The sequence below is a fragment of the Cetorhinus maximus genome, chromosome 29, assembly GCF_964194155.1.
Source record: "Cetorhinus maximus chromosome 29, sCetMax3.hap1.1, whole genome shotgun sequence".
Classification (NCBI taxonomy): Eukaryota; Metazoa; Chordata; class Chondrichthyes; order Lamniformes; family Cetorhinidae; genus Cetorhinus; species Cetorhinus maximus.
The window spans coordinates 15,516,217-15,540,109 of record NC_135907.1 but is presented as its reverse complement, the minus strand read 5'-3'; the positions used below and the strand labels follow the sequence as shown (position 1 = coordinate 15,540,109).

At 46.0% G+C, this 23,893-nt stretch overlaps 1 protein-coding gene across 1 annotated transcript; it reads left to right on the top strand.

The window, feature by feature from the left end:
* The first annotated feature begins 957 nt into the window (after positions 1–957).
* LOC144669278 (ras-related C3 botulinum toxin substrate 1-like) lies at positions 958–22,307 on the top strand. Its single transcript, XM_078531610.1, has 6 exons — positions 958–1,088; positions 3,699–3,770; positions 7,419–7,536; positions 8,404–8,466; positions 16,981–17,140; positions 20,020–22,307. The coding sequence occupies exons 1-6, from the start codon at positions 1,051–1,053 to the stop codon at positions 20,145–20,147; spliced, it is 579 nt and encodes a 192-aa protein (XP_078387736.1). The 5' UTR covers positions 958–1,050; the 3' UTR covers positions 20,148–22,307.
* The last annotated feature ends 1,586 nt before the right edge of the window (positions 22,308–23,893 follow it).

The window sequence follows — 23,893 nt, the reverse complement described above, 5'->3', positions numbered from 1 at the left end:
CTGCCTTGGAACAATATCGCCGCTCCTTAAATGCCACTGGGTCACACTCCTGGAACTCCCTCCCTAACAGCACTGTGGGTGTACCTACACCACATGGGCTGCAGCGATTCAAGAAGGCGGCTCACCACCACCTTTTCAAGGGTAACTAGGGGTGGGCAATAAATGATGGCCCAGCCAGTGAAGCCTCACATCTCGTGAATGAATAAAAAAAAAATGCAGTTGACTAAATTGAAGGAAGGAGGTGAAAATCGTTGCTTCGCCTAGAAGGAGTGTTTGGGGCCTCGGATGGTGAGGAGAGAGGAAATACAAGGGCAGGTGTTACACCTCCTGCGCTAAGATGGAAAGGTGCCATCGGGAAGGGATGGGGATCTTTGGGGATGATTGTGGAGTGGACCAGGCTATCACGGAGGGAAGCTTCCCTTCTGAATGTTGAAAGGAAAGGGGAAGGTGCTTTTGATGGGGATGTCACGCTGGAGGGTCCCCCAGCCTCAATGGGGAAGCAGTCAAGGTATCTGGGTTAACGCTCATCAACGTAAGATATTGGTGTTTTCTCCTTATTTTACTTCCCTTGCCTGTTGAACACACTCTGGCTGAGGTATTGAACAGACATACCCAGTTTCAAGGTGTTTGGTTCTTTGCATCTGACTACCCAATTCACCTCAATCATTGCCTCAGTCCTGCGCCGCTCCGATTTGGTGAGAGTTTGGCCTGGAGTACAACGTTCACTGTGGCTTTGTTCCACCCATCTCCTAGTTCAACCAGACAACTTATTCATAAAATTCAAAGACTCTCCAAACCCAGCTTTCTCATTTGGTAGTTAAATTCACCATACACTAATTTTCCTACATAGCTGATCAGGATGTGAGCACAGTGGGCAGTCTTCAGTTAGCAAGAGATCCAGAGGTGGATGGTTGAGAGAGAGAGAGAGAAAGTTTCGCAGCACAGAGAAACAAAGCAAGGTTTGATCCAAGGACGTTTACAGACGAGAGTTTGCCTTGTGCTTTTACTCTTTGATTTTCTTGAGGGAAAATCATACATTCCGGCATTTAAATGATGCAAAACATCAAATGCGTGGTGGTGGGGGATGGGTGAGTAATCCTTGTTATCACCTCCCTGATGTTTCTACCTATGTTACATTAAGATAGGTTGTGACTGCACCCTCTACAAATGATACAACATTTCCTTTCCACTCTCCCTTCCTTTTCTGAAGGCACTAACAAACACTTGAGTACAGTTGCACAAATGTCAGCCTCCCTTCTGACCATTCTTGAACTTGCTGATTGCTGGACTATTCTTCCCTTTTGTAACTGTGGTCTCTTGTGCACCAGTCATTTACCTTCATCCCCTTCCCCCCATTACCAGCTGCACCTTCAGCTCTCTCCTCCCTTGCCTTCAGAATGTCCTCCTTAAAAGCCTCTTATCCATCTTCCTCCTTTAAGAGGCTCTTTAAAACCTTTAAGTAGCTCAGTAACTACTTCTGTCTGATTAACATTCCTGTGAAGTACCTTGGGTGGGACATTGTACTACATTAAAGTGGTGTGTGTTACAACTCACTCAGGGAAGTCCAAGTCACTGTGACAGCAACAGCATGCACTTTTACAAAGTTGTAAAACAGAAACAGAAATACCTGGGAAAAACTCAGCAGGTATGGCAGCATCAGCGGAGAAGAGCAAAGTTGACGTTTCGAGTCCTCATGACCCTTCAACAGAACTAAGTAGAAATCCTATTTCTACTTAGTTCTGTTTAAGGGTCATGAGGACTCAAAATGTCAACTTTGCTCTTCTCTGCTGATGCTGCCAGGCCTACTGAGTTTTTCCTGGGTATTTCTGTTTTGCATTTCCAGTTTTTTGTTTTACAAAGTAGTAGTCTGGAGCTATGGATAGTGATGGGAGAGGCTCCAACAATCTTCCCATTACATGGCTGTCTAGGAATCTCTCACAATCTTACCACCAGTGCATTGGCAGATTTAAACTCAACCTGCTTGGCTGGTTGCACCTTCCTTAGCCATCAAGTCTTGAAGTGGGATTTGAACCTGGAGTTTCTGGTTTGGAGGCAGGGATGCTAACCACTACACCACAAGACCTCTTTGATAACTATAAGCAGCTCTTTCTCTCAGCCTATATCCAGGCCACACCCTTTCAGGCAGCCATTGCTGGATAGTCAACAGGAATGGGGACCTTAGCTGATGTTCTTTTTTTCATCCTTCCTGTCCTGGGAGTACTGTTGTGTTCCCTACTGTAGAATAATGGGTTAGTAGTTATGGTAATGAGATAGTGATGTGCATTATGATGTAACTGTGACCTCAGCAGTTATGTGCAAGCGACTAAGCAGATCAGATGGGATAGTCTGTACACGAGAGAGATGTACCTAACTAGAAACCTATCATGCATGTAGTGTAACTAAAGGTGTTTTTGAAGAAACCTACCAAGGTTAGACCTAAGTCACTCATAAGTAGGGGGAAACCTACCCAATACCGATTAGGCCACAAGTTACCCGAAGAGAGATCCAAAAACTATTAATCAAAGTGGAAATCAAACCACAAACCAACCACCACTGCTCCAGTTACAGACAAGTGCAAATAGTAACTCCTTCCACAAAGCAAAAGTATTAGCATGTATCTAAGAACTGATGCTGGGGCCTTCTGACAATCTCACCTCACAGACCTGCTAATGGCTGATCACAGTAGAATCATACAGTCTTACAGCACAGACTGAGGTCGTTTGGCCCACCATGTATGTGTCAGTTCTTTGAAAAAGCTATCCAATTAATCCTATTCCCCCTGTGCTCTTTCCCCCTACCCCTGTACATTTTATTTCCTTTTTAAGTATTAAGCCAATTCCCTTTTGAAAGTTATTATTGAATCTGCTTCCACCGCCCTTTCAGGCAATGCGTTCCAATAACTCACAATTCAGTTGGACTTGCACATAGGATAAGAAGGTGTTTGAAGGGGTGGAGCATTTCGATCGGGAGATGAGATGCTACATTGCAGAATGGTCGATGGGTGAGGGAGGTCAGAAGCAAGGCGCAACGAAATAGACTTTTGAAAGCATGCCGGGACCATACGGTGCTTTGGCGAGATTGTTGGAAAGGGCAGAGGGAGAGAAGAATTGGCTTCCATGCATGGCCCCCCCACTCCCAACATCTGTAAACTCTTGGGGCCCTCCAACCCTGTGAGATTTCTGAGCTCTTACAGTTCTGGCCTCATGCACATCCTCGCCCGATTGTAAACGCTGTGGCTGTGCCTTCAGCTGCCCAGGCCCCTAAGCTCTGGCAGTCCCTCCCTAAACCTCTCTAGTTCTCTCTCCCTTTTAGATGCTTCTTAAAACCCGCCCCTTTGACCAAGCTTTTAGTCATCCAACCTAACATCAAATTTTGTTTTATCATCACTCCCATTGAGCATCTTCGGGCGAGGGGTGGGGTGGGGGGTGCGGGATGTTTTGCAAAGTTAAAGGCGGGATGTAAATTGTAGTTGCTGTCGATGGTGCAGATGTTTGGCAGCGGGTGGAGGGACGACACACGCGTAACAGTCGGTAGGAATGCCGAGCACTGGCAAAGGCTCACTATTGGTGTTGATCCAGCTCTACTGACACTCCTACCCCAACCCAACCATCCACACCCACCACCCCCCCCTCCGCCCCACAAGACTGCCATTGATTTCCATGGGACTGACAACAAGCTGGATTCTTCTCTTTTTGCAGGGCTGTTGGGAAAACCTGCCTTCTCATCACTTACACAACCAACGACTTCCCCGAGGAGTACATTCCAACTGTGTGAGTATCCGTTGCTACTTCTTTCAGCTTTACTTTCCGCTCTTTCTCGCGAGGGATGGTTACTTTGTTGGGAGAGAGGCCCCAGGTTTCCTGGAGTCATAGGGCTGGATTTTCACCAGCGAGGCAGGTCTCACGAGTCAGGGGATAAGGGGCCCCGTTACATCCAATTCTCACTCGGGGAAGGCGGACGTGGGATGGAGTTCGCCAACTCCAGAGACAGATTGTAACAGACCGCCGGGTCGGGCGAGGGCTGAGGCAGGATGGTTAGAAGGCCCGCCTCAGTTCTCTGGGCTTTGGCCCAGTTGTATAAAATGCTGATAGCCCCTCTGGTCTTCACCCCTCACACCCCCTCACCCCTCACACTCATCCCCCATATCCCTTCATATTCCCTCCATGCTGACTCATACCCCCATGTCACCTCCATTGCCACTCACCCAGTATCCACCATGGGCAGACCTCAGGAGCCATGTGGTGGTGAAAGAAACTTCGAACAATCAAATGCCGCTCTCACTCATACACACTTAATACTGAAAAAAACACTCCCGTTCATGAAACCCATTCAAAGCTAATAAATCCCCTGAAGTGTTCAATTTGTTATGAAAACAAAGTTCTATTCATTACCACGACAAAGACGGCTAACCCTTTATGGGCTTATTTAAACTGTCAATCCAAATGTAAACTCCGCCCCCCACTGAGATAAGTGCATTTGTAGATTTTGAAACTCAGCCAAGCATTCATAATGACCTCAGCTGCAATAACAGCCCTTAGGGAATGTCAACAAAGAACTCTACTGAAACTGCAGGAACAGATAGTAATGCTTTTTTACTAATCTACACGAGTTTGACGGTTAATCAAAGGAATCCAGCAGATGACCTTTTTTTAACTCTAACTGACAGCTTCAGCCTGTTTTTTCATATTTAACAGGCTGGGGATTTTAAAAACTTCAGACGTGGGCAATAAAATAGACCTTATCTTCCCTTATTAAGCATTTATGTCTACTCCATAAATTTGTGACTTCCACAATGCAGATTAAGGCTCTAGGAACAAGCAAAAACACTTATTTCAAATCGTCCTGCTGAATTCGGGTTCCCCACCTGTGTGACTCACACCCCACCCCCTTCCCCCACTGGCAAAAACTGGGTCTGTTGGAGATGGGGGGTAGGCATCCGCATCCGGGTCCCACCTGCTATTCTTAAAGGTCTCTGGAGTCGACCCAACTCTGCAAAAATCAGGTCCATAATCCCATCATTTACGTTTTTGCAGTTTCACACATTGCCAATATTTCTAGTGAGACTAATAATGTTGCAGGTAGCTTGAACTGATGGAAATTTGTCGGCCACATGCGTTCAGTTTCTGATGCAGAAGAAGTTCTGTCTGATATTTGAAAACTCATAAAATTAACCTATTACTGCCGACTGGAGGTGGTTTTGAGCGATGATCCTGAGACTCCTAGACTGTGTCCTTTATTTTAATCGGCCCACCATTGGTGGCTGTACCTTTCGTTGCCTCGGCCCCAAGGGGCAGACCTCAGGAGCCATGTGGTGGTGAAAGAAACTTCGAACAATCAAATGCCGCTCTCACTCATACACACTTAGTACTGAAAAAACACTCCCATTCATGAAACCCATTCAAAGCTAATAAATCCCCTGAAGTGTTCAATCTGTTATAAAAACAAGGCATTCCCTCCCTACACCTCTCTGCCTCTCTACCTCACTTTCCTCCTTTAAGACTCTCCTTAAAACCTACCTCTTTGGCCAAGCTTTTGGTCAGCTGACCTAATATCTCCTCATGTGGCTCAGTGTCACACTTTGTTTTGTAATGCTCCTGTGAAGCACCCGGGGCTGTTTTATTGGGTCAAAGACCCCTTTCCTGACAGTTTCATCACATGATCCCCACAGCCAATCAGAAAGTGAGCAGACTCTTCCCGAGCTGATTGGGTGATTCTTGACTGTCAGTGAAGCAACCTTTATTCCCCACCGTGTCCACATTTTTATAACCGGTAAATAAAGGCCTTCAAAGAAATTTAAAAGAAAACACGCAATTTTTTTTTTGCCGCCTCTGTGGTTCTTCTCCTGACTGTTACTGCAGCAGGGCCCTGGCCTTTAATTCCTGCTGATTCCAGGGCAATGCTGGAGGGTTGGCAACTCTAGAGCCGACCCACATTTAATGTGGTGCTGCTTTGGAAAATCAGGCCAGTTGGCACCGGGTGGTCAATGGATGGCAGGAAAGCCGGAAAAATCCCACAATGCACCACTTGGCAACAGCAAGTTGCCATACACACTTGAACACTACAACAACAACAACATTTATGTAGCACCTTCCAAAGGGATCATCCCCTCAGTGACACCCTGGTCCACTCCTCAGTCACCACCAGCACTCAGTTCCCTCACCTTTCCATGCAAGCAGGGAGCGCTTCCAATATAGAACATGAAAGGACTTGCTTTATATGCTTTTTATTCTTTCACAAAGTGTGGGTATCGCCAGCAAGGCCAGCATTCATTGCCCATCCCTAATTGCCCTCAAGAAGGTGATGGTGAGCCATCGTCTTGAATCACTGCAGTCCATGTGGTGTAGGGTACACCCACAGTGCTGTTAGGGAGGGAGTTCCAGGATTTTGACCCAGCGACTGTGAAAGGACAGTGATATAGTTCTAAGTCAGGACAGTGAGCGACTTGAGGGGAACATCCAGGTGGTGGGTGTTCCCATATATCTGCTCCCCTTGTCCTTCCTGGTGGGGGTACTGATCATGGGTAAGGAAGATCCTGTCAAAGAAGCCTTGGTGAGTTTCTGCAGTGCATCTTGTAGATGGTACACACTGCTGCTACTGTGCGTCGGTGGTGGAGGGAGTGAATGTTTGTGGAAGGGGTGCTAATCAAGTGGGCTGCTCTGTCCTGGATGGTGTCGAACTTCTTGAGTGTTGTGGGAGCTGCACTCATCCAGGCAAGCGGGGAGTGTTCCATCACACTCCTGACTTGTGCCTTGTAGATGTAGAGGGACAGGATTTGGGGAGTCAGGAGGTGAGTTAATCACCGCAGGATTCCTAGCCTCTGACCTACTCTTGTAGGCACAGCATTTATGTAGCTAGTCCAGTTCAGTTCCTGGTCAATGGTAACCCCCAGAATATTGATGGCGCCTTTCACAACCTCAGGACATCACAAAGCACTCTACAGCCAGTAAAGTACTTTACATGTGTGGTAATATAGGAAACATGGCAGCCAATTTGCACACAGAATACTCCCAGAAACAGCAGTATGACAAGGACCAGGTATTTAGCGATGATAGTTGAGGGGTAAATACTGGTCAGAACACTAAGGAGTGTTACCCACCCCTGCTCTCCTTCAAAGCAGTGGCATCTTTTGTGTTCACCTGAGAGGGCAGATGAGTGCTCTATTTAATGTCTTGTTTAACAAATGGCATCTGTGACAGTCCAGGACTCCCTCAGTACTGCATTGGGGTGTCAGCCTGGATGTTGTGCTTAAGTCTCTAAAAGTGGGACTTTAACCCTTGACCTTCTGAATCATTGGCGAGAGTGCTACCCACTGAACCAAGGACGACAATGACATTGAAATCCTTGTAAATGGATATTGGCTAGAGAGGCTCTTGAGTTATTCTTTTTGGACTGACACCTTTTCCCGCCTTCCTTTACAGCTTTGATAATTATTCCACCACTGTGACCATCGATGGTCACATAGTGAATCTGGGATTGTGGGACACAGCCGGTCAGGAAGACTATGACAAGCTGCGACCTCTCTCCTACCCTCAAACTGTAAGGACCTATTCGTAGTAAATCTCTCATTCTCTTTCTCTCTTTTGCCAAGAAAGCAGGGGGGGGGTCGAGTTAGCTCAGTTGGCTAAGAGTGTGGCGCAGCGTGGGATCAGTCCCTGTATTGGCTGAGGTGGTTCTTGGGGCCTACCTTCTTGCCTTTGACCCTAGTGATAGTGTGGCAGAAGCCGTGATTAGCAACCCTTGGTGGGCTGCAGCAGGGAAACACCCTGTACTGGCCGTCCACTACAGCTGCCAAGCATCTCAGATCCTCCTTGACTCTAGGATCATGCAAAAAAACAGTGGCAAAGGTGAGGGCAGCACCTCCACAACAATCAAACTCCTTAGCGTAGATTTAGCTGTGTGACCTTTGGAATCACTTACAGATTGGACATACTCAAACTACTGCTTTTAGAATCCTTTGATGGGGTGTGGATATCGCTGGCAAGGCCAGCATTTGTTGCCCATCCCTAATTGTCCTTGAATTCAATGGCTTAGGGGCAGTTAAGAGTCAACTACATGGCTGTGGGTCTGGAGTCACAAGTAGGCCAGACCGGGTAAGGATGGCAGATTTCCTTCCCTAAAGGACATTAGTGAACCAGATGGGTTTTTATGACAATCGATGATAGTTTCATGGCACTATTTCTGAGACGGGTAAATTAAATTTAAATTCCACCAGCTGTAGTGGGGTTTGAACCCATGTTCCCTAAAGTATTAGCCTGAGTCCCTGGATTATTAGCCAGGGACATGAACACAAACGACTATCGCCACCTAGTAAGGGAGTGTAATGGTTTGGCATGGTGTTGAGTGGAAGGTAAATCTGGCTTCTGAGGACTACTATCTGAATCATTGTGCTTTCTTCTTTTCCAGGATGTGTTTGTGATCTGTTTTTCCCTGGTCAGCCCTGCTTCTTTCCAGAACGTACGTGTCAAGGTGAGTCATGGGGCACTACGACCTTAAGTAGGGGAAATGGCCAATCAAACGATCGCAACTGTGTAGAAAGAAAGATCAGAAAGATCGTCTCCAACCCCGCTTTTCTGATTTCTCCCTATACATTAGAATACCATTTTCTTTTCAAATATGTTTCCAATTCTTTCTTAAATGCCTTGGTCTCAATCAATGGCTTGTGGTAAAGCTCCTATGTTGGCATTGGGATGTTAAAGGGGCTAAGCAAATGCAAGCTGTTGTTTTAGCGTGATCAATCTCAATCTCAATGAATGCATTGCGGTAAAGCTCCTAGCTTGGCATTGGGATGTCAAAGAGGCTAAATAAATGCAAGCGGTTGTTGTAGTGTCATCCCTATTCAAATGACCTCATGTGTGGGGGGGGGGAAAAAAAATTCTTCCTTTATGCTTCTAAGTTTGAGGGCAGGATTTTTACGCTGTTGGTGGAGGTGTGGTGAGCAGACCCGGGAGCGATCGCAAAGCCGACTGCCGCCCGCGATCGGGCCCCCAATATCAATCTCACGCTGTCCGGCCAATTAACGGGGCAGCCGGCGTGGGACACGCGCTGCAACGCTGAGCGCTGCCGGGGTGAAGAACGGGAGGAGGGTGAGCGCTGAAGTGTGCGCACGCGTGCAGGTGCGCGCAATGAAAGCTCTCTGAGGCAGAACTTACAAATGTTAAAAACACGAGCAGGGACGTGTTATAGATGATATTTCAAAATTTTTATTTTGGTTTTAATTCCTGCTGGAAACCTCATCCTGCCCCTGGTTGAGGTTTCGTTAAAAAACCCTTTGCTCCTGCCCCCGCCCCCAGCCATTGGGCTGGAACGGGCAGCCAAAAATTGCATTCAGTTAACACTTTAATGGCCTTAACAGGCCTGTTAATTGTCGACTCCTGCGCTCGCCCGCCAACCGGAATACCGCGCGAGTGCGCAATGATGTTGGGACGCTCGCCCGATGTCATCGCAACGTCATTTTACGCTTGAGTGGGTCGGGCGTGTGCCCCACCTGCTCAGCGAAAATCTCAGCCCTAAGACGTTTTGCTCCTGATTCACTTTCCAGTAGAAGTGATCTTCCTTAATGTATTCTTGGAAACCCTTACATCATTTCGAAAACCTCCATTGGATTCCCTCTGCTCCCATGAATCCCACTCCAAGCCTCTCTCATCGTCACCCCTGGTTATCATCCCAGTGCTAGGATTGATCGGTGATGTTTAGGCTCATCAAGGTGAATACCACCCCCTCCACCGACACTTGTAGTGGGCACCTTTGTGCTTAAAGTTGGCATGAATATGATTTGCCAGTACTGAGGTTATGCCAGGTGGATGGTAGCAGAGGTCGAGAATTCTTTATCAGAAAACCTCGGGGCTGATTGCTTTTTGATTTCAGATAATTCTTATTTTTGGATAAACAGCATATAAACTTACACTCCAATCGCCTAAGCCTAGGCTAACTATAGTCTAATGTAAATAAAATGTCTAGAAGAGCAGATGTATAACTGAATAATAAATACAGGACAACGTCAAATAAGCTTCTTTTTGACATGCTCACCACAAAAATCGCAAGGTGGACAGTGCGGACAAACAGCGAGACTTCCGGCGCTAAAGGTCGGTGAGGTTCCCAAAAAAATGTGGTTTTTGGAATGTGCTCGGTTTTCAGATTTACGGATAAAGGATACGCGACCTGAAACAAACATTTTTTGCAGAAAGACCATTTCATTTAGCATCAGCCTCTCCTAACCACCAGCTGTTGCAACAAAAATCGCTTCACTACTTAAAGTAACCATGTGCGAAAACCGATTGAAACAATTCAGGCTCCTTTAAAACTGCGGGCTAAATACTAATATGAGTGCTCAATACATTCGGCACTCTTAACGTGTGACGCTTTCATAGTTAACTCTTATGGTAATGGGAAATATTTAGCTCCATTGACCAGGTACAAGTAGTGGCCTCTGATAAACATGGAAGTGTAGATGGTGGGACTGTACATCAAATTGTCTTTTTTTTTAATATATCGAACATGTTAGAGTAGATTTTAAATTTTCCACTGGATGTAAATGTTGGGGCTTGGCTGGCCATTATTAAAACTACCCAAGTTTCATTTCTGTGGAGATCAACGGTAATGGTTATCTGGCGCTTTTCCACAGCAAGCCGTTCATCCACAGTGCCACTTTTACACTGCGGACTGCAAGTTGAAACTCCACCCCTCTCTCTCCCATCCGTTGCTGTAAGTGGACTTTAACCCTGCCATCTGGACCCCTGTATTTTTATTGATAATCTGCCCCTCTCGGTGCCAGTGGGCCCTGAATTATGATGTGTAAACCCCAGTCTCACCCTTTACAGTCCTGACCATCTGATCAAATCTCAGAACGTGGAAATGTTCTGTTGAACAACATTCAACTTCCTTCCATGGCTACCCCAACATATACCTCTTTACAACATACCCCTTTACCTGCATTTCCAGCAACACTCAATAACTCATTAGCTTTGGAACTTACTTCTGGGTGCCTTCAGTTGAATTCCCAGGCATATTGACAGAACTTAAATGTCTCCAAATGCCACCATTTTACTCCCTTTTCCATGTTTAAATCCCTCCACAGCCTCATTCCCCCCACCCTGCACATTAACCTCGTCCATTCCTACAGCCCTTCATAAACCCTGAGTCCTTCCAATTCAGGACCCCGCTTCTTTCATTCCACCATTGGCAGCCTGACATTGAGTGTATTTTTTTCAAAAACCTACCTCATTCAGAGAATTTGTAAAGGTACATTGGGTGACAGTTTAAATTTAACATTACATAAAAAGCAAAACAGATCCGTTTCTTTCAATACAGTATGTGACACTCTGAGGTGCCTCACTACACTTACAGGTTATATTTGCAATATTCATTTCACGTCAAAAATACATGGGGCAGAATTTTACGGCAGCGGGATTTTACACTCTCGCTGAAGTCAATGGGGTTTATAATGGGCTCGCTGCATTTTACGGCCCTAGCTACTGGAATTCCAACCCTAACCCTCTCCATCTCTCTCTCTCTTCCTTTAATACCCTCTGTAAAAACCACCTCTTTGATCAGCTGCTTTAATGTCTCTTTCTTCGGCTTGGCGTCAATGTTGATCTGATAGTGTACCTATGAAGCACCTTGGGCCGTTTTGCTCTATTACGGGTGCTATATGGACGCATGTTGCTAACAAACGTATTATAATTTAGAAATACAAATAGCTTCTGACTAAAGAACAGAAACCAAGATATATTTTCATCTGCATAGTTTCACTCCATTTACATGTTACCAGATAAGATCAAAGCATAAACTATGAGATCATTCAGCAAGTCTCATATTTACAACATCAGACACTTCATTCTGAACAGTAACTAAACCCGTCCACTTACAACAGGTGAAGGGCGCAGAACACTTTCTCAATGTCTTTACCCCAAGCATTAGTATTTGCATACTGCTCCCAGGATAGGTATGGCATGAGATAGATGCAAAGTTAATGCCTAGTATTGCACTCCCCAATTCGTGCTTCTATGTCCATTGTTCTTAAAGGACGAGTTTTTGAATTCAGTGTTGAATCTCTAAAATGTGACCCCATTCCCTCTCGAGACTACACCGTGTTCATTTTACCTCAGATCCTTAGAACAATCGGAAGTAGGTAGGCCAACTCCACTTGGATTTATTCTTGGGGGTTTCATGACTTAACCTCTCACCTCCAGTCATCCTATATGGTCAAATTGTTGTTCTCTTGATCTCCAACATTCTTTTAACTAACACGTGAGAGTTTTCAAAGAAAATGGAGGAAGAATCCCCCATCAATTTTGTTTTTAATTCCCCAATGATTGTGTTGTAGCAGTGTTGGGGGAGGGGGATATAAGGGGATATTAATATTTAATTCCTGGAGACTACAAGACAACCCTGGAAGGTTGACAACCATGCCAGAGAGACTTTCACCACACTCCTCTTCATTGCTCGGTGAAGGGGGGAGGTCAGCCTGGGTTCCATCTCTTCATTGACCTTATGTGGACGTGGACGTCAGCTGAGGATGGGCCTAGGCTCAGGCTCAGCTGTGATGCCTCTTGCGTCCAAAAAAATCCAGTTGACACCCATTGTTCAGACTTGACCTGGCAAGGCACCAGAAAATTGTGAGGGTGGAGCACTTCCTTTTTTTTTTAGAAAAATATATTCCGACTCAGGGGAGTAAGCACAGTGTTCTTGGGTTTCCAGCTGAGCTAAGTTCCAGATTGCCCACAAATTCACCGTCGTCATTTGTTAATGGAGGAACGATTGGTTCACATTTCCGCAGAGTTCTCCCGGAACGCCGGCGAGGGGGGGTCGGTGGATACGGTGCATCGGTCCGGTTACGCCGCATTTCCTGGGCTTTCTGCCAAAGTCAGTGGGAGGAGCCCTGGCAGAAATCCCAGCCAATCGTTGGCCATGTTGGCAATGTTTGCTTTCAGGTAGAGGATAATGTGGTAGAAACTCGTCTTGGATGCCTTGACTTGAATGGATCTGAATATCAAGCTGGACGAGGGGCCCCTTGAGCTGTTGCCCGCTTTGTACAAAGCTAATTTCCATCCCAGTCAGAAACTGGGACAAGGCGAGCCCTAGGGAGTGTGTCAACCTTGGCAGGTGATCCTCCGGCCTGGGAAAACTAGTAAAGCACACACCTAATCCCCTATCCCCAGTGATTAACCCTTCTGTTCGGCAGCTGTCCAGAGGGGTTTTTGTTTGTGTGCTATTTGTTTCGATTTGCATTGAATGTTTGGAATTCTCGACCGTTGTAGGCAGGAGAAAAGGAAGATGCAAATGCCGGATAGAATTTGAATGCAAGTTTTGGCTTATCCCACGTACATCTCCCATTGTGGCGGTGTCATAATCAAAGCAATCTAATTATTTCTAGCAGGAAGCCAGAGATGATTTGGATCATCGCAACAGGATGTTGGAATGAGTGACTTCAGTTATGAAGAGAGATTAGGAAATTTAGACCTGTCCTCCTTGGAACGGAGAAAGTTAGGCGATGACCTAATCGGAGGTTTTCAAGAGAAAAAAACTCTTCTCTCTGGGGATTAGGTCAATAACCAGCAACTATGGATAATTAAAATCATTGTCAAAAGATCTCAAGGGAGGATGAGGAGAAGTGTTTTCACGCGGGGAGTTATTGGGACCTGGAACAGTTGCCCTGAAAAGGTGATGAAGGTTGATTCCGCAAGTAGTTGTGAAACGGAGCTGGACAGGTGAGACAAAAACAAAAAATGCTGGAAAAGCTCAGCAGGTCTGACATCATCTGTGGGGAGAAAGACAGAGTTAATGTTTTGAGTCCCTATGACTTCTTCAGAGCTAAAGGAAAAGTAGAAATGTGGCGAATTATATTCTGTTTAATGGGAGGGGGGCAGAACAGGGGAAGCTGGATAGAAGGCCAGCGATAGGTGGAGGCAAAGGAGAGATTGCAAAAGATGTCATAAACAAAAGGCCAAAGGGGTGTTAATGGTGGTGGCACTGGCTAAAGGAGGTGCTAATGGTGACATTAAGAGGAGAAAGCAGCATGTGATAATGGCCGGACTGGGTAAGCACTCTGGGAAGAACAATATGAGCAAGTGACAGATGGCCCTAGTGGGGGTGGGGTGGGGGGAGGGGACGGTGGTTAAAAATAAAAATGAACATTGAGAAAAGGGAGATCAAAAAGGGGTGAGGATGGAGGAGAGAGTTTATGGTCTGAAGTTCTTGAACTCAATGTTAAGTCCGGAAGGCTGTGAAGTGCCTAGCCGGAAGATGAGGTGCTGTTCCTCCGGTTTGCATTGGGCTTCACTGGAACAATGCAACAGGCCAAGGACGGACATGTGGGCCTGAGAACAGGTCCGCCCTTAGCCTGCTGCAATGTTCCAGTGAAGCCCAACGCCAACTGCAGGAACAGCACCTCATCTTCCGACCAGGCACTTCACAGCCTTCCGGACTTAACATTGAGTTCAACAATTCAGACCATGAACTCTCTCCTCCACCCTCACCCCTTTCTGATCCCCCTTTTTTCAATGTTCATTTTTATTTTTAAATTTTTATTTATTTTTTTCCACTTATTTTTATTATTATTATTTTTAAATTTATTTCCATTTTTACTCATTGTTTCATCCCCAGCTTTTAGCCTAATTTTGATTTATTTTCCCACCACTGTCCCCTCCCCCCACCCCATGTCCACTAGGGCCGTCTGTCACTTGCTCATGTTGTTCTTCCCAGAGTGTTTACCCTGGTCTGGCCATTATCACATTCTGCTTTCTCCTCTTAACGTCACCATTAACACCTCCTTTAGTCAGCGCCACCACCATTAACACCACTTGGACCTTTTGTTTATGACATCTTTTGCAATCTCTCCTTTGCCTCCACCTATCGCTAGCCTTCTATCCAGCTTCACCTGTTCCACCTCCCCATTAACCAGTATATATTTCACCACATTTCTACTTCTCTTTAGCTCTGGAGAAGAGTCATATAGGCTCGAAATGTTAACTCTGTCTTTCTCTCCACAGATGCTGCCAGACCTGCTGAGTTTTCCCAGCATTTTTTGGTTTTGTTTCAGATTTCCAGCATCCGCAGTATTTTGCTTTTATCTTAGAGCTGGACAGGTACTTGAGGATGAGGAACTTATATGTTTACAGGCAAGAAGCGGGAGTAAAAACAAGACAGCTCTTTCTAGGAGGCAGCACGGGCACAATGGGACTAATGGCCTCCTTGTGTGCTGTGTGGTTCTATGAGGAGGAGGTATCCGCATCACTATTTCTTTACTCTAAACCATTTTGTGTGGTAAGATATCAGCATACGGAAGGTCTATGGCTGAGGCTGGAGTGACTGTAGTTTTGGATTGAGGACGGAGTGTGTTGAACAGTTTCCCGGCTGTTTTGTAGATTATCTGCAGGCCTGTGGGGAGTTTGCAGGAGGCGAGGTGTGGTGTTGCATCCAGGAAAACGGAGAAGAGGGTTGCGTGACACAGCCACGCCACAATCTTCACTGGGACAGGGTCTCTGTGTTGACTCTGTTGGTGAGGATCACGGCTTGCATGTCATCACGGAGTAGGCAGAGGACGGCGCCCAATTTCTGAGGGCGGCCAAATTTGAGGAGGATACTCCATTAGCCTTTGTGAGGTCAGTAAAGACCATGTGCAGCGGTCGGTGCTGTTTCTTGCGCTTTTCTTGAATTTGCCGCGCAGGGAATGTCAGTGGTGCCTCTCAATGGGCAAAAGCCGCGCTGTGACTCTGGAAAGAGTTCCCTGGCCACTGGGAGGAGACGGTTGAGGAGGGTCCTTGCAATTGCCTTCCCTGTGGCAAACACAAGGCGGGGGGGCTCCTCCTGTGGTTACCATTTTCAGACCCCATCTCCCTTCTTGAATATAGTCACGATCACTGCGTCCCCGACATCCACCAGCACGCGCTCTTCTTCCCAGATGAGGGATCTGAGGTGGTGCAGCCGGGCCCAAGAGTGTATCTCCGCCGTGTTTCAGAATTCCAGCAGAGAGTCCATTTGCCCCAGCGTCATTGCTGCTTTTTCAACGGTCGAATGGCTTCTTCAACCTCGCTCTGGACTGGGTTGGCGCCGAGACTAAACTGGACAGAGCTCAGAGGAATGGAGCTGAGGGCGTTCGAGCCAATGTTCTACCCAACCCTTCACGCACCACCTGCCCTGCATGTGGCAGAGCCTGCAGAATGTGCATTGGACTTATCAGCCATCGCAGAACCCATGGAACCGGAAGAAAGGCATCCTTGATCCCGAGGGGCTGACTAAAAAGAAGAAGAAAGCATTAGCCTTATTCTCAAAAGGCTCTACCTTGGAATGCGTCATAAAGCGACTCAACAGCCTGTCACTGAGTGAAAAGCTGGACATGGCATTGCTGAAGAATGGCCGTGCCAAATCCCACAGTCTCAAACGCAGTGAAGACATGAATTGAGTAGGAAGTGGTGTCCTGAGTCTTGAATTTAACAAGAGTGAAGACATAGAAAGGAGAGAGGAAATGTGGAATGGTATACTTGTGTCAGAGTGGGAACAGGAGAGGCAATATGATTTGGTCAATAGCGTAGATAAAGTAGAGAAAGGCAAAGTTTCTGTTGGGGGCAAGACATAAGGGAAGGCATGCCTGTCAGGTGCTGAATGTTCCTCAACTGTTTCTGCCAGGAATGTAGGAGAGATGTCAGAGATTCTCCAGGGATGATAAACAATAGACTAGATTTTCCATCTATGGACTATGAAAAGATGGCAGTGATGTCACAGGAATGGAGTATGGCAAGACTTCCAGGGCTTTGGTATAAAAGTGCAATAGTGAATAAAGATAGAGCTTAAATGGTTTTCCTACATGACGAGAGTGACTGTACTTCAAAATTACTTCATTGGCTCTAAAGTGCTTTGAAACATCCATTGGACGCGAAAGGCGCTACATCAATGCAAGTCTTTCTTTCTTTTTCATGTTGGCCCAATTGTCTGTGCGGATAAGTCATCATTGGTCCGCTTTTCTTTCCCTTTCTCCTTACACAGTGGTACCCTGAGGTCAAACGGCATTGCCCAAACTCTCCCATCATCCTCGTGGGCACCAAGCTTGACTTACGAGATGACGAAGAAACCATTGAGAAGCTGAAGGAGAAGAACCAGGCACCCATCAGCCATGAGCAAGGTGCACAGATAGCGAAGGAAATTGGTACGTGACATTCATACAATGAGTGGAGACTGTGCTTGCACATTAATTTGATCATTGACAGTCTCATGAGTGGCACACATGATCAGGGCATGGGATGTGCTTTGTGGTCATCTCCAAACAGAATGTTCTATTCCAGAAACCTAGTTGGTGAAGGATAGTCCTGAAGCCGACCTTTACTCAGTCTTACATTTATTTACAGAGTGAAACATTACAAGAATACACCTCCTAACTCAACCATACCACAGTTTCAGTAAGTTTCTATTCATATAAATGCTCAAATAACGGCCACAAGTTACATATAGTTAAACACGATTCATAGACAGTTAAGGTTGGGCATGTACTTACTGGAGTTTAGAAGAATGAGAGGTGATCTAACTGAAACGTTCAGGATTCTGAGGGGGCTTGACAGGGTAGATGCTGAGAGAATGTTTCCTCTCATGGGGGAATCTAGAACTAGGGGGCACAGTTTCAAAACCAGGTGTTTCCCATTTAAGATGGAGCTGAGGAAGAATTTCTTCTCTCAGAGGGTCGTTGGGATTCTCTTCCCCAGAGAGCAGTGGAGGCTGGGTCATTGAACATATTCAAGGCGGAGTTAGACAGATTCTTGATCTACAAGCGATTCAAAGGTTTCAGGAGGCAGGCGAGGGAAGTGGATTTTAGGCCATGATCAGATCAGCCTCGACCTTAATGAACGATGGAGCAGGGTCAAGGGGCCGAATGGCCTATTCCTGCTCCTATTTCTCATGTTCTTAACACAGAAAACTATCCATCAATAATGTTCAAGACATAATAGAGCATTTTTGGCCAACTGATGAACAAATATTCACCCTTCCTCTAGCACTCGATGGCCAACCATATTTTTACGAGGGAAAATGGAATTAGCCTTGGAACTAGAAGTCCTCATACTAGCGGATGTGCAGGTCAAAAACAATGGCCTGTATCCTGGGAATCCTACCCCCACATCCTTCCCACCCCACACCAAAACCAGTTCACATATTGCGAGCTGAAGAGTAAGATTAAGCTTGGCCTAGAAATCTAGCAGTGTTACGGTCCTTTATTTAGATGCCAAATGGCCTTCCAAGCCTAAGGATAGGGAAGGCAAGAACTGTATGTTCATTATGAGTTGGAAGTCAACCACCTGCCATAATGGGAATAAATTGCTTCAGTGTCCAGGCCTGAAACAAATGTTGAGCACTTTACACGTGTAAATAAGTTTTTAACACCTGTTTTAGGCCCCGCCTGCAATACTGGTCCACCAACTGGACTATCTTAGAGAGGTTGCCTATTCATTCACAACGAGCAAGGCAAGTCTCTATGAACTACCTACCTGCAAGTGGAGCCGGGAAGGGGGAGAATCCTCCTCTCGACCTCACATTCAAAGAACGCGGATCGCTACTGGCCACCAGTAGCCCTCCCACCCCGCTGATCACCAACGCCACCCCGGAACACATTTGGAACACCAACCCCACCTTCCCGGTGGCCCTCCCTTCCTTTACGTGCCTAAGACGCGCTGAGGTGAAATGGCACCAAGTTTGACTTAAGGGATGACAAACAAACCATTGAGAAGCTGAAGGAGAAGAACCAGACACCCATCAGCCATGGGCAAGGTGCACAGATAGTGAAGGAGATTGGTATGTGACATTCATGCAAGATGAGTGGAGACCGTGCTTGCACATTAATTTGACCATTGACAGTCTCATGAGTGGCAAAATATTTCACATAATCAGGGCATGGGATGTGCTTTGCATTCATCTCTGAACAGAATGTTCTATTCCAGAAATCTAGTTGAAGGATAGTCCTCGAGCCAATCTTTACTCAGTCTTACATTTATTTACAGAGTAAAACATTACCAGCATACATCTCCTAACTCAACCATACCACAGTTTCAATAAGTGTCTCAAGTGGAACCCCAAGTAATGCCCACAAGTTACATTTGGTTAAACACAATTCATATACAATTAAAATTAAAACAAAATACTGTGGATGCTGGAAATCTGAAACAAAAACAAAAATTGCTGGAAAAGCTCGGCAGATCTGACAGCATCTGTGGAGAGAAAGACAGAGTTAATGTTTCGAGTCCGTATGAGTCTTCTACAGAACTAATCGAAACAACTTGAAACGTTAACTCTGTCTTTCTCGCCACAGATGCCGTCAGACCTGCTGAGTTTTTCCAGCAATTTTTGTTTTGTTTCATGTACAATTAAGGTTGGGCCTATACGCATCGGATTTTAGAAGAATGAGAGGTGATCTAATTGAAACATTTAAGATTCTGAGGGGGCCTGACAGGGTCAATGCTAAGAGAATGTTTCCTCTCATGGGGGAATCTAGAACGAGGGGGCACAGTTCCACAATCAGGGGTTCCCCATTTAAGATGAAGCTGAGAAAGAATTTCTTCTCCCCGAGGGTCGTTGGAATTCTCTTCCCCAGAGAGCAATGGAGGCTGAATAGATTCAAGGCTGAGTTAGATAGGTTTTGATCTACAAGTGAGTTCAGGAAGCTCGACTCCTCGAGGTACATGAGGCCCGAGATCGTCAGGAGCATCTCGGGCCTCAACCACTCACACACAAGGATCATTCCCCCTCATTTCACCAACCCAAGCCCCCTTCCACAATCCACACACCCTTAAAATGGACATGTCCAAATTTCTAAGGCCTTTCTACATTAACAATCGGTAGTTCAGAAATGACCACATCTATAAGGCCAACACAAGTGGCTTCTCCTTGTGAATCAGCCTCACTCGATGACCTGCCATCCTTATCAGGGAATCGCAGGTGTTTGAGTCAGGACTGTCAATCCTGAATTGCAGGAGGAGCGACCGAACACAAACAGACAGAGGACACGGGCTGAAAATGCTTTTCTCTTGTTTTTAATTTGCACAGGGGCTGCGAAGTTTATTGAAAGCTCGGCCTTCAAACAGAAAGGCCTAAAGACAATATTCGACGAGGCCATTCGGGCTGTAATCTTCCAGCCAGTGCAGAGGAAAAGGATATCGTGCCACATTCTGTAGAAGAAGTATCAGGAAATTATTGGTGGGGTAAATCCTTAGCAATTCCTGAGACGTTGCGCGACAACATGGAGTTTGAAGTCAATTGGAGTTTTCGTTGCCCATCTTTGCTCTGCTAGTAGAATCTTACAACTCTGAGGGAGACCATTCCGCTCATCGTGACTGTGCCGTCTCACTTTGCTATTGGATTAGTCCCCACTCCCCCTGTTCCTTCCCCATGGCTCTGCAGCTGCCTCCCCTAACCCAATTCGCTTTTGGAAGTTACTATTGAATCTGGCTCGACCTCCCTTTCAGGTAGCGCTTTCCAGATCATAACTAGCCCTGCCGAAAATAAAATTCTCCCCTTCTGGTACTTTTGGCAATTGCTTTAAAACTGTGTCCTCTAGTTACTAGCCTTTCTGCCACTAGAAACAGTTTCTCCCTATTCACTCTTATCAAAACCTTTCATGATTTTGAACATCGCTTCTCCTGAAGGCCATGAGGATAAAGTCCCATGGGTATTGGATCTTGTCCTGTGTGTCTCCCAATTTGTTATTCGTACTTGAAGTGTTTAGCTGATAGAATAAGTATCACTGTCCCTTTTTCTCACTGCATTGCCCAGCCCCCGTCTTCTTGAAACAGTTTCTGCCTATCTACTCCATGAACATCCTGGGGGGTTAACATTGGCCACAAACTTAACTGGACCAGCCTTATAAACATTGAGTCTACAAGAGTGGTCAGACTGGAAATTCGGCGGCAAGTAGTTCATCTCCTGACTCCCCAAAGCCTGTCCACCATCTACAAGGCACAAGTCAGAGGTGTAATGAGATAATCCCCACTTGCCTGGATGAGTGCAGCCTCAATAACATTCAAGAAGCTTAACACCATCCAAGACTAAGCAGCCCATGTGATCAGTGGCCCATCCACCACCATAAACATTCACTCCCTCCACCACCCCACAGTGGTTGAAGTGTGCGCCATCTATAGGATGCACTGCAGCAGCACCCCAGAGCCCAGGGCTCATGCAACAGCGCCTTCCAAACCTGCAACCTCTACCACTTAGAAAGACCAGGGCAGCAGATGTATGGGGACACCACCACTTGCAAGTTCCCCTCCAAGCCACACATGATCCTGACTTGGAAATATATCTCCATTCCTTCACTGTCGCTGGGTCAAAATCCTGGAACTCCCTCCCTAACAGCACTGTGGGTGTACCTACACCACATGGACTGCAGCGGTTCAAGAAGGCAGCTCACCACCACCTTCTCAAGTGAAATAAGTGGGCTATAAATGTTGGCTTTGTTACCGATGTTCACATCCCACAAATGAATAACTTTAAAGAAAAACTTCATAATTTTTAACATCTTTATTCAAATTGCTACTCCAACCTTCTCTATTCTAAGAACCGAGAGTTATCACCCTCGATATATTTCATCCTCATCATAAAGAAACATGATATTCCTGACTTACCTTGATGCTCCTGTTGAAATCGTCATAATCTTTCCGGATTTCTTTCCTGGACCTGCTCATAGATCGATTCCGAGTTCTCCCAGTCTATGGCGTGTTGATTATTTCCGAAATCTGCAACCAGAAACTGCCTAACAGGATTTCCAGTCAAAGTTTCCAAACATTTTGTGGGTCCATTTTTTGGTGGGGGGGTGGTTTTTGAAAATGCAGTGGTGGGCTCAATACTGTATTCATCCTTTGCATTTGTTAAGCAGCTCCTTCATATGTGGGAAAGGAGCACAGCAGGTGTGACTGGTACAGCTCCTCATCATTCGCACTGATGTTCGAGTCTCCCAAGATAGTTTGCAGCAAAATTGGACACACCTAGCATTCCACTGGGAGGGTAAGGCACTAAATTCTGTGGGGAAAAGTCAGATTTGTCCTTTTTTCTCAACGGCACTGAGACTTGTGGCTCAAAGCTCAACGGTTAACAGGTAGGAAAATGCAGTGGCAACGAGAGCAATTAAGCCAGTTGATCCAATCTTCCTACATGTGGCCCCACTGACCCTGATGTGTATAAACTTTCTGTACAAATCTGCATAAAAGCGTGAAGAATGTATCTGACAAAATCATTACTGTCTTCTCTTGAAAATATTCTCAAATAATGTTTGTGTCTTGACTGCTCATGAGTGAGTCTTTTATTCATTTGCTTATTTGAGGCTTCTTGAAATAAAATTTACAAAAAAAATTTAAAATTCTGATCAAATATTCAATGCCACACTCATCCAATTAGGTCGCCAAGTTCAAGGTTACCTCATGGCTTATTATCTAAGAATTCTGTTTTATGCCATGATGCTTCCTGTTTAATCTTCACGTTAATAATAATAGCAGAAAGTTCTGGAAAAATTCAGCATCTGTGGAGGCAGAAACAGAGTTAATGTTTCGAGGCTCTTCAATATGACTGGTTTTCCCAGCATTCGCTGTTTTTATTTCAGACCTCCATAATCTGCGGGATTAATATCTGCCTTGTTGGATTCAAATTATTGGATAATTCAGCACTCAATTAGTACAAAAAAAAACAACTTTTAATGTTCAGGGAATGAGGGTGCAACACCTTGAGTCAAAACAATTACTGGCGTGGTGAAACATCCATTATATCTGTGCACTTTTTCAAACATAATTGATTAGCTGAAAAGAGTGCATGGCTCCTGTGTTGGGAGTTTCTGTCAAGTGCTCAGGGCTTTGGAAAATGACGATCGCTGGTTCATTTACAAAGCATTTTGTCACCCTCTTGTGGTGAGAGGAAAGTACTGCAAGACAAAGCATATTGTTCCTCTTCTGTGCATAACTTGTTTCATTTGTGGGTGCATGTGTACGTTTGTATGTGAGGGTTGTCCTGAATGAATCTGGTCGAGGTGTCAGGGGTCTTTGCTTTCCGGCTGGAGAGCCAGCGAGAAACCCGCGCTGCCTCTTTTCGGGAAGGCCCACACGCCAACCAGGCAGCTCCGGGCCTCCCCCCTGCAATCAAGACCCCGAAGGCAGAAGTCTCGTTGACCGAGGTCTGCTGGCCAATCAGAGGGCTGGCAGACCTTGGGCTCAGCAGCGCCGCTGGGGGGAGGGCACCGGAGTCCCAGGATCGCAGAGCGCCTGGGGCCACAGGTAAGTGATGTGGGGAGGGGGTGTGGAGGGGTTCACAGGGGGTGCAGGGGTGTCAGCAACAAGGGCAATGGGGTGGCTTTCAGAGAGTCTCCCCTTCCTGAAGTCCAGTCCCCCCAATAGCGCTAAGTACCTTTGATCGAGGGACCGCCACATTACCTGTGTTGGGTCCCTTGCTGTTTACGGTACATATAAATGACTTAGACTTGAATGTAGGAGGATTGACCAGTAAGTTCGCAGATGACACGAAAATTGGTGGGGTGGTAAATAGTGAGGAGGATAGCCTTAGATTACAGGAGGATATAGACGGGCTGGTCAGATGGGCTGATCAGTGGCAAATGGAATTTAATCCGGATAAGTGTGAGGTGATGCACTTGGGCAGGACAAACAAGGTACGGGAACACACGATGAATGGTAGGACCCTGGGAAGTACCGAGGATCATGTGTGCATGTCCACCAGTCCCTTAAGGTAGTGGGAGAGGTAGATAAGGTGGTTAAGAAGGCATATGGGATACTTGCCTTTATTAGCCGAGGCATAGAATATAAGAGCGTGGAGGTTATGCTGGAACTGTATAAAACGCTGGTTAGGCCACAGCTAGAGTATTGCGTGCAGTTCTGGAATCCGCATTATAGGAAGGATGTGATTGCACTAAAGAGAGTGCAGAGGA